This window comes from Sus scrofa, unplaced genomic scaffold (assembly GCF_000003025.6).
Source record: "Sus scrofa isolate TJ Tabasco breed Duroc unplaced genomic scaffold, Sscrofa11.1 Contig2239, whole genome shotgun sequence".
Classification (NCBI taxonomy): domain Eukaryota; kingdom Metazoa; phylum Chordata; class Mammalia; order Artiodactyla; family Suidae; genus Sus; species Sus scrofa.
In genome coordinates, this window is record NW_018085056.1 from 1 (window position 1) to 11,594 (window position 11,594).

General features: G+C 42.3%; 1 protein-coding gene across 1 annotated transcript; it reads right to left on the reverse strand.

Annotated features, from left to right (window-relative positions):
- Nucleotides 1-10,310: 10,310 nt before the first annotated feature.
- On the reverse strand, nt 10,311-11,255 carry LOC110258511 (olfactory receptor 502-like). Its single transcript, XM_021081760.1, has one exon. It carries the CDS (start codon nt 11,253-11,255, stop codon nt 10,311-10,313), a length of 945 nt encoding a protein of 314 aa, XP_020937419.1.
- Between the last annotated feature and the right edge of the window lie 339 nt (nt 11,256-11,594).

Consider the following 11,594-nt stretch of genomic DNA (forward strand, 5'->3'; position numbering starts at 1 on the left):
CACTGTTCCTCATTTAGAAGTTTTTTTACTATTCGGTCAGGGTATTTAGGGTAGGATTTCCTGACCTATGTAGTTCCTCAGCTCTGACATTTTGGGGCCAGGGACTGTCCTTCAATTGTAGGATATTTGGCAGCATCCCGGCCTCTGCATGGATGCAATAGCAAACCCCCCTTCCTGAATTTGAAAATCAAAAATGTTTCCAGGAGTCCCTCATGGCCAGTGGAATGAATGATCAGAATCATAGGCTTCCATCCTGGCCTCGCCAGTGGTCGGGATTGGTGTGGCTGTGAGTGGTGTAGGCTGGGCAGCTGTAGCTTGACTGGACCCTAGGCTGGAACTCACTGCAGGGGTGCGCCCAAAGGCAAAAAATTTCAGACTTTACAAATCCCCTGACGGAAAAACTGCCCCTAGTTGGAACCATTGGATTAGAGTAAGGACATAGGAAGGGTCAATGGGTTCTCTTCTGCCCTTGTCCACAGCGTTTCTTGTCTTATGTTTAAATCTTTCAGCACTGTGAGTTTATTTTTGTGCATGGTGTGAGGGTGTGTTCCACTTTCATTGATTTACATGTGGCTGTCCATTTTTCCCAGCGCTACTTGCTAAAAAAGACTCACCTTTTCAGATTTTGAAAATAAAAAAAAGGGATAGACAGCTTTAAGGGTGCAAAGTGTGAAAACACCACCATAATATACTAACATTAGAGAAAAACATAGGGGGTTGGTGAACTATATACCCTTATGCACAAGCCTAAGGATAACCCCGCAATTAGAGGAAAAAAACCCATTCAGGAACTGAACAGAGGTCCTTGTTTTCTGGTAGAATCTCCCCTTGACTTCAGACTTGAGACAACCAGAGAGTCTGTCTGTATATACAGAAACCACTGACATAGGACAGATTAGTAACTGGAAAGATGGCCAGTTCAGATTGTGGGGCAAGTCTGAAGTGATCAGGGTTGGCTGGAGGCTGGAATACGGCTGCTCAAGTCCAGGAGCAGCAATCTAGAGAGAGAATGGTTAGTGCTTTCTTCTAAACTGCTTGTTTCCCAAACGAAGTTCCTAAGAGGCTTTTCCACAACAGGGTCTAGTCACTTATTTATAATTATTGAAACTGGGAGTTTCCATTGTGGCTCAGCAAGTTACAACATGACTATTAGCCATGAGAATGTGGGTTCAATGCCTGGCCTCACTCAGTGCGCTAAGAATCCAGCCTGCTATGAGCTGTGCTGTAGAAGACAGACGTGGCTGGGGATCCACACTGCTGTGGCTATGACCTATCCGGCAGCTGTAGGTCGATCAAGCCCTAGCCTGGGTTTTTTCATACACAAACAAGTGGGGCCCTTTAAAAAACAATAAAAGGGGAAAAATTGAAATCAATTCACAGTTACCAAAGGGAGATGTGGAGCAGGAGGGAAAATTAGTGGGTTGGGATTGACATATACAGGCACACCTATGTGTGAAATAAATGGGTAACAAGGAGCTGCTGTATAGCCCAGGGCAATCTCCTTCAATAGGAATCAAGATGTGTTATATGAAGAACCAATTACTTTGCTCTATACCTGAAAGTAACATAGTTTCTTCGTCAACTACACTCCAAATGTATTAAAATTTTATTCTACAGTCACTTGCAATGAAAACCGTTTTTTCCCTAAAATATTTTTAGTTCTCTGTTTCATTTGTAGTGTCTATATTATTTTAGAAGTTTATTGTTGTTGAAATACTGACACACAGGATTGCATAAGCTGTAGATGTTCAAAGTGTTGATTTGCCACATTTAGGTATTGCAGGACGTTTTCTACTGCAGCACAGCTACAACGTTTATCAGATCACATAATTACAGTTTATTTTTTGTGGTGAAACAACTAAGCTCTAGATGCAGCAACTTTGAAGTTTATACTCTGGTATTATAGATAATGAGTGTAGTTTTGTGCATTAGCTCTCCAGGACTTAGGCATATCTGCTAGTTCCAAATTTGTACCTTTACAGAACACCTCTTCAATTACCCCTACCTCTCATCCTTTGTTTTTTTTAATGAGTGTGGCTTCTTTAGATTCCACAAATAAGTTCAAATGTACAGTCGTAGTCTTTCTCTGACTTATTTCACTTAGCATAAAGCCTTCGAGCTGTATTCATGTTGTCACTAATGGCAGGGTTACCTTCTTTCTTGAGGCTGAACAATATTCCATTATGACAAATACATTTATCACAACTTCTTCATCCATTCATTTTCTGACTGATGCCTTGGCCGTTTTTATATCTTGGCTACTATAATAATATCACACCGTTGCCGTAATCATGGGAGTGCAGATATCTCTTCAGACTCCTGTTTTCACTTCCTTCGGATGGATACAACCAGAAGAGGAATTGATGGATCATATAGTAATTCTACTATTGATATTTTTTATGGCCACACCCACAGCATATGGAAGTTACTGGGCCAAGGGTTGCATCCATGCTGTACCTGCGACCAGAGCTGCAACTGCAGCAAGGCCAGATCCTTTAACCCAACATGACAGGCCAGGGATCCAACCTGCATTGGTCCCTGGAGTCGTCCCACAGCCAAGACTAAGAGCCAAGTCTGGCCTCAATTCCTGGATCACGACATCCTAAGCTGGAGTCAAGTAGCTGTTGCTTTAAACACCAAGGATTAGAGCAGTGTGTGTGCAGTAGAGAACACCACCTCCCAGTGTGACACCTGGGAGTGAGAGTTTGCTGTAGCAGAGGCCCAGATCCTGTGGCACTGGCTTTGAAAGAGAAGCAGAAGGAAACTTGGTGGGGGTGGTGGGGGCTTTTAGTGACGTCTGGAAGGCTCTTAGGGAGATGGTGTGGCCTTGAAGGATAGTGAGGAGAGTATCTCAGGGACTAAAGGCAAGAAGACACTTGCTAAGTCCTGGTAGGAAGTTGGTCGGTATTATCACCTGTGATAACATGAAAATATAAAGGGTACTCGAACGTTCTTGCATTTGGCTGGGATGCTTCCCAAGAGGAGTATAACAGCTTCCATCCAGGGCCTCATAGCTGCTTGTGCTAAAGCATGAGAAGAGATACATGAACCGTAGAAGGATTTGTTTGATTTTTGAGACATGGTTAGAAAAAGCATAAGGAAAGCAGGTCTTGCTGGGTTTGAAAATAGGGCTATTTCTCCTCCTTGATGCTTTCCAGGAAAAGAGTCTCAAGGGAAGAAATGGCTCCAGATGAAAGATACAATTGGTGTTGGACCTGTAGTTTTCAAGACCTCAGAGGCTGAAGACTCCACTGACCCTGTCAGCTACTCAGGAGTGACTCTTAATGGAATGTTTCATAACCCTTCCTTTCTAAAGTTTATGGCCTAGCAATTTCTCACAACAGCCTTGCAAAACTCCAGAGAAAGAATTATCTGGAGGGGATTTATCAGACTGGATTTTGTCTAATTGAATAGATTATATTTTGATACACAGAAAGCCCACCAACTTTTAAAAACACTTTTCTTCAGAGACACTTCACATACCATGCAATTATCCCATTCAAAGTGTACAATTCAGGAGTTTACAGAGTGGCTACAGACATATGCAACCATCACCACATCAGTGGTGGAACATTGTCGTCACCTGCTAAAGACATCCTACATCCTTTAGTATCAGCCCACATGCCCCATTTTCTTGACTCTGACCTGGACTTAGTGATTCATTTTACCAAGAGAAGACAGTGGAAATGATTTCGTGGCTCTCCTAAGGCTGGGGCATAGGAGACACAGCAGCTTCCTTTTCAGTCTCTTGGGACACTTGCTGTCAGAGTCCTGAGCCACCTGCTCTGCTGGTAAGAGCATAGGAGAGACTCTAAGTCTCCAGGGAGGGGGGGGGTGTCTTTAGGTCATCCCTTCCAAGATGCCGGGCATCAGACGGAAGCCACCTTGGGCTCCCCAGACATGCCCGCCTGCCACCTGACTGTTACTAAGTGACTCTTGTTAATGTATGTGGAGCAGAAGTGATGCTGAGCCAAACCCAACCAGAATTCCTGACTCACAAAATAATGTAATAGGAAAAAATGGCTTTGTTTAGAGCCAGCAATGGACAATGGAATATGACTTTTCCTCAGCTAAAGAATGATATTTCATTCACTGAATAACAAGACAAAAATTTCCAACATCGCCTCAGTTCATTATTTTATCTTTTAACTCCCGTACTTATCCATCAGTCATTCCTTTTTGGTGGCTTTACCTAAACTTTATTTTGAGTAGGAGAATTTCCCTTGAAGTCCACTGCAACTGCCCTAGTCCAGGGCACTGTCATCTCAGATCCTGTCTCTTAACCTGGTTCTGCTGCTCCTACACTTCCCTTTCATAGTTGGTTTTCATAGACAAACAGAGTGATCTTTTAAAACATACTCCTAGTAGCTTAGGACTTTAAAAACCATTTAATGGCTTCCCATTCCCTTTAGGATAAAATTCAAAGACTTTCCTATGGCTGATGGAGCTCCCCATGATCCAACTCTTTCAATGTACTTCTCTTCCTGGTTTCCCATGGCCTCTTTATTTCTTGAGATTATCAGCATCTTTGCACTAACTCTTTTCTGTCTACCTGCTTCTCCCCTACTCTCCACCTCAATAGCCCTTTCTCATCTTTCAACTTTCCACTCAACTCTCACCTTCAGTAGACTTTTTGTCCCATTCTCTAAGGAAACAGTGCCCACTCCATCAGAGTTATATCTTATAGATCCTATGAAACTAATTGTCTTGTCTCATCCACACCACTTGTTGTGTTCTGTATTTATAATGATTATTTATGCTCTAGTATTTCCCCCACTAAAATCTAAACTGCATGAGAACGCTCTTCTATTTATCCATGCCTTCCATATAGCAAATATAATGAATGCTCAACAATTACTTGTAAAATGAATAGATAAATGACTCTTCCACATCTATCTGTAAAATGATTATTCCACATCTATCTGTAAAATAACTTTAAGGCCTTGATCAAATTTTCCTGTTCGGCTTTGAGGTCACAATGCCAGCAACTATAAATATTTGAGGCCCCTGCCCCACTTTCTCTCACAATTTCTCATAAACATGACAATGGGTGTAAATCTTAGATCTAGAAATTATTTTTGTCACAATAATTCCCAATTAATAAAGCTCCAATGATACCTGAATTAAAAGAAAGAAGACCTGTGAACACTCTGAACACTGAAGTATGAATCTTAGTGTCCAGATGGAATGAGTCATTGTAATCAGGCATTTGGAGTCATGTACCTAAAGCCTCCAGAAGTCTCATCCTAGAGGACATGGGAGTCAGGATACACCTGGAATTTTAACAGGAGAGTTAGAAATGCTGTTTGTCACAAATCCAATATCAGATTAACACCCAGAAATGCCTCATAGCAAGAGGAAATACTGCTTCTTTAGTGCAGTTATAACATTGCCTGAAAGGGTGAAGTCATGTCTTTCTGAGGCCACTCCTGCTTTTAGAACCTGACAAGGTCAAATGGGAGCCTGCAACCCTGAGTAGCCTCATCCTGGAGGACCCGTTCATATGATATGGTGATGGACTGGGTAATTACTAATGACCGAATGGAGTTCTGGCCATGTACCAGTATCTCCATGCTTTTACGATCATTTTGCTGTGAGGCGTCATGACCACAAAACAAGTGGTGAACTGTGACTTAATAGAAAAACTTTTGGTCTCAGCCCCAGTTCCTGACACAGAGCTCCTAAAACTTTTGTGATTTCATGAGTGATACAGGCGCTAGAAACATGTTTTCCTAATATTTGGTCTTTGACCTCGAAGCCTGACACAGGACTCCTGATAAGAGTGTATTTTACTCTCATGAGTGACCCTGGGTGGCATCTCGAATAGCTTCTAGGTAGGGGCTGGTCACCAAAAAGACCAAACCACAACCCTCAGTTAGGCACTTTCTGCATACCCGTATTTTGTGGGCAGGAGGGAGGGACTGGAGATTGAATTAATATTGACTGCATAGCCTCCACAGAAATCCTGAACTATGGGGTGGTGAACTTCCAGGTTGGGTAACAGGTCTACGTGCCAGGAGGGTGGTGCCCTCCAACTTTATGGTGATAGAAGCCCCTGCCTGGGAACCCTCCCAGACCTGGTGCTGGGCATCTCTGCATCTGGCTGCTAATTTGCGTCCTTTATAGAATCTTTTGGGATGAACTGGTAAATGTAAGTGAATGTTTCCATGAGTTCTGTGAGCCATTCCCACAAATTATCAAGCCTGGGAGAGAGTCGTGGGAAGCCCAGGCTTTCCAACCAAGTTGGACAGCGGTGTGGGTACCTGTGTGGACGCATTAGTTGCAATTGTGTCTGAAGGGAGGGCGGTCTGTTGGAACTGAGCCCTTAAAACTGTGAAGTATGACAGGACATTTAGTTAGTGTCACAACCGGGTTAAAAAATAGAGGGTCATGTTGATACCTGGATATTTAGTTTTCCGTGTGGTTGGTATGGTGGGCAAAACACCCACATTTGGTGTCAGAAGTATTACTATTAGCGAAAAAGTATTCCTTAACCAATACTTAATCATTTCATTTAATTTTTTCTTGTTTCCTTTTAGTCATCTTGTTTTCCACTTAAAGTTTCAATGATATTATATGCTAAGTTTTTACTCAGCAGGATATAAGAAATATTTTTCATTTCGTTACTTCTTAAATTTATGCCTTCCCATCTCCACTGCTGTTACCCCGTTACACTCACCCAAGGCCTTTTAAGATCTGTGTCTTGAATTTGGATGCCTTACCCAGTTATTTCACTATTTTCTCTGGGCTGGGAGTTCCTTTATTCCAGAAAACCTCTGGTCCCTTTTCCATTGCCATGGTGATGATGTAAACGAGATTATTGCCCAGGAAATACATACAGGACAGTCTTTGACGACATTTCTGGGGTTTTCTCTATGCCTCTAGTATCTTTACGAAATGAGATCATGGAACTAGGATTGGTGTTAACACACCCACTGCAATGATTACAATAAAGAGATAGACTTTTTAATTCCTCCACATAAAGACATCTAGCTTATGCCCAATGAGCCTGTTGTCAACATGTGCTTACATATGGTCAGACGTCCAGCAGATCACATCATTGAGGGGTCTGCCCCTGACTTCCAAGAGATGGGGACCAGGCTGGGTTTGCCCTCTCACCCTTGCTGTGGAGGCTTCACAGTCTAGACCTACTTGGTGGTAGAGTTTGTTCAAAAGACTGACACAGAGGAGCAGCTTAGACTCGAGGACCCTGCCCAGCTCCTCCAGAGCAGTAACAGTCCTGAAGTCACCGCACTGACTGTGGCCTTAGAGAGCAGATCAAGTGTGTGGACTCTCTCGAGAAACACGGTTGACTATCTCTGCACACCTTCAGGAAAACTATTGTCTGTCTCTAGGACTCGGTATTATCTGTGCAAATAGAGGTAAGATAATATTACCAGCATCAGGAGATTGCTGTGACCATTAAACCGAGGAGTCTGGAACACAGACTTTCTGGATTCAAGCGCTGGTCCCACAGCATCCTAGCTGCATGACTTGGGACAGTCTATTTAATGTCTCTGTGCAATAGATGATTCATTTTTAAAGCAGTAATAATATTACACCTTCATTGGTTTTTGTGAAGATAAACCAGTTAATGTATATAATGTGCTTAGAATAGGGCTTGGCATGTATTAATTGCAAGGTATTGCTTGCTAAATATTAAAGAATCCTTGGTACCTAACATTGTGCTAATACATAACAGTGATAATTAAACCTCTCATTGTGACTGATTTCAAAGTGACTCCCATTTGGTGTACAAACGTACAAAAATAGAGTTAGAAGGAATATAATTTAAATTTAAGAAATCACTTAGCATTTATTTGATAAATCCTAAATGTGATATTGATAAACATAAATTTCTTAGGTCATCTGAATTGTCAAGAATGGATTCTAAGAATATATTCTGACAGCTGCTTTTCTTAAATCCTTCTCTACATCCTATGGTAAAAGTTAACAAATTCCTTGATTTCCTAAGGACAAAATTCACCTTTGTGAACTTTCTGCTTCCCCTACATCTTAAGAAAAAAAGAATGTCATCTGTTTTGCCTGCAGCATTGGTTGTACAAAAAGAAGTAAGTGATTCTTTAATTGTAAAGTCTGGACAGGGAGGGCAATTTCTGAAATATATCATTCATGCTTTCATGCTTCTCGGAGTGCAGGGATTGTCACAACTGGAAATGGTGCTTGCAGGGACCTGACGCTATAACTGGCAAGGAATGAGACACAGTGGTCCCAATTCTGATCCTGAGGCTTCCCAGGCGGGATGGCTCCTCTGCCAGGGCTGTCCCTGCGGAGCCACTAAAGACCTGTGAGGATGACGTTCCCCAGAGAGAAGTGCCTGGTGCCCACGCGGGCATGTGAGGTTTCCAGTTACGGAGCTCCTTGGGGTTGTTTTGTATACAGCTTGGTCATTAGTTTTGGTTTTCAGTGATTATGTATATTTTCAAATTGCCTTTGTTGTGATGTTATAGTCTGTGTCTATTGATTCCCATAAGTAAATCTTAATTCCGATGTCTGTTCTTTCCACGATATCTTTGGTTCCTTATTTTTTTTTGGGGGGGAGGGGGGCTGGTCATTGTTTTTCCCTGGGTGCTGGATATTGCGTTTTAGGGTTGGGAAGGAATAACTGTGGCTTGAGTAGGTTGTTGGCAAACTCAGTTCACCTGAGGCACCACCTGTCCCTGACCATCTTACAGCCAAATTCAAGGCTCGAGACTCTCTAGCTCGCCAGGGCTGCACTTCTGGGCAAGACTTCGTCACGGAGGGTTTCCATTATCCTGAGTATATACGTGAGGTGCATTGGTCAGAATTCTCACCTGGGCACGTCCTAGGCTTTGATGTATGTTCCTCCCACAAAGTCACTAAATCCAGGGCTAGGGGGTAACACTTCCTACTGGCCTCATGACTAAAGCCTTAGTGTTGGTTCCCTGGTTTCTCCCAGTTCTGCTGAACCAATTCCTTGTTATCCTGTAGCCTCTACAGTGACATTAAAATGTCTCGAACATCCTAACCTATGTTTTGCTTGTGCTCACCTTGGGATGGATTCAAATGACCACACCTGGCATAATTGAAACAGAAGCCCCAAAGATAAATTGTATGCCTGTGAGGGAAGATTAGACTTGCAGAAATGTACACAGGTGACACCATATCCAACAGGCAGTGTCCTCACCTCCTGAATCCTTGCTCAGATGTTATCTTCCCAGTGGGACCTGCAGTGGCACTGCCTGCCCTGGATGTTAAGCTCCATGACTCTATCTGCTGTTTTCTTCTTCATTCCTGGCATCCCCTTTGAATAGTCTGAACCACTAACTTGTTAGTTTTATTATCTCTTTTATGCTATGAGATAATTATACAAAGACAGGTAGATTAGATTCTTCCCACTTATATTTCCACTGGCCTATGAATATATCTTCAGTATAAAAATAACTCAGCATAATCTTTGAATATATGAAAGAACAAACGAGTGAGTGAGATGATTAAGGCCTCATGAGTCTCTCAGAAAAAAAGATGGAATTGTGCCTGAAATAGGAAGGAGGGGACAGGAAGCTCAATAAGTGCAGTTGTCGTCAGCACATGAGGTTGATTCAGGCTCTCCAGGGGCAGTCACAAATTCAGGGGAGACCCAACCCAATGCCTTCATGAGCAGGATGCAGACCTGACCATGAACACGTTTCATTTGTCTCAGACCCCGAGGAGTTGAGGGACCCTACCTACTCCCACAGAGGAGTCATCTTTGGAGCAGCCAGAATTCACAGGTTGGTCAGGGACATCTCCTCCTGTCTTTGTGGACCCTCTATGGTGCCTGGAGCCAGAGACTGAGAACATGGGAGAAGTCATGGGTCCATAAAGTCCCTCCTCGACAGATAACCTTCCTGCAAGATCCTCTCCAGAAACGTCTGATCCCACGTGTCATCTCCTCTTGGAATGTACAAAATCAAAACCTTTGTTTTCACACTTATAACCAGAAAACTGCTCTTCCAAATGGACACAGTCATAAAGATTTAGTGGTATAATAATCCTAATATATGTCACAGTACAAATATGGAAAAATATATAAATGAAATTTTAAAGGGATTTTCAGTGGGTGAAGTATGTTTTCATGAGAGCCAGTTTGTTTATCTTAAGTATAATTTTATTTTATTAAGGGAAAAATGAGGCACTGTCAATCTCTGGTTTTCAATTAGATATCTGAAAATCCACTCCCTACACTTACTAAAAAATTGTGTCTTGACTAATGACATACCATGGATATTGTTAAACCACCCTCACTCAGTTTCTCATTATCATATACTTCAAAATAACAGGTTGCACTAAGAAAATATTTTTCTGTCAAGCTGTCTCTTCAGAGCACCCTTAATCTCCTTGTTCCGGAGGCTGTAGATGAGGGGGTTCAGCATGGGGATCACCACCGTGTAGAACACAGACACCACCTTGTTCTGGTCAGTGGAGTAGCTGGACTTGGGCATCACGTAAATGAAGGTGATGGTCCCATAGAACAGAGTGACTGCGGTGAGGTGGGAGGTGCAGGTGGAGAAGGCCTTGTGTCTTCCCTCAGTGGAGGGCATCTTCAGGACGGTGATGAGGATGTAGATGTAGGAAGTGGCTATGACAACCACTGTGACCACAAAGATGGAACCAGATGTAAATGAGGGGACAACTGCAGGAATAGTAACATCAGAGCAGGAGAGTTCCAGCAAGGGGGCAAAATCACAGAAGAAATGATTGACTCGATTTGGTCCACAGAAGAGTAAAGAATAGAAGGAAATCGTAAAAGAGAAAGCATTGAAAATACCACCGATGTAAGACACTATGAGTAGCTGAACACAGACTTGTGTGGACATCTTTGTGGAATAGAGCAGTGGGTTGCAGATGGCCACAAAGCGGTCATATGCCATGGCAGCCAGAAGGAAGCACTCCGTCGACCCAAAGAAAGCACCTGAACCCAGCTGGACAGCACATCCAGGGTAGGAGATGGTATTTCTTTCCACCAGGAAATTTACAAGCATATTGGGTGTGACAGAAGATGAGCAGCCCATGTCAGCAAAGGCCAATTGGCTCAGGAAAAAATACATTGGATGATGGAGCTGAGGAGAGAATCTGATAAGAATGATTGTGCTGAGATTGCCACATATGGTCACCAGGTAGATACACAGGATGATCACGAAGAGGATGGTTTGCAGGGTTGGGTCATTTGTTAAGCCCAATAAAATGAACTCTGTCACTGCAGTGTGATTTCTGTGCCCCAGAGAATCCATGAGATAACATAGCTGCTACCAAAATGAATCTGTGATAGAAAAATTCATCAAATAAATTATAAATTTTATAATTCTTTGTGCATAATTCTTGTGTAGGAAGTTGTAAAAATATTCAAGAATCAATTCATATTTACATGCAATTATGAGCCTAACTCTTTTTAAAACTTTTTTAGCATAAATGCCTGAAAACTTTCTGAAAGTAATTTCTTTTACCTTTTGTATTATAGTGTTTCCAAAAAGGCACTTACTGTGGATTTAAAGTTAAGGAACTAATAATATAAGACAGATGAGAATAGCAAAAATGACCAGTGGTTATTATAAAAGAGGAAAAGAAATGTC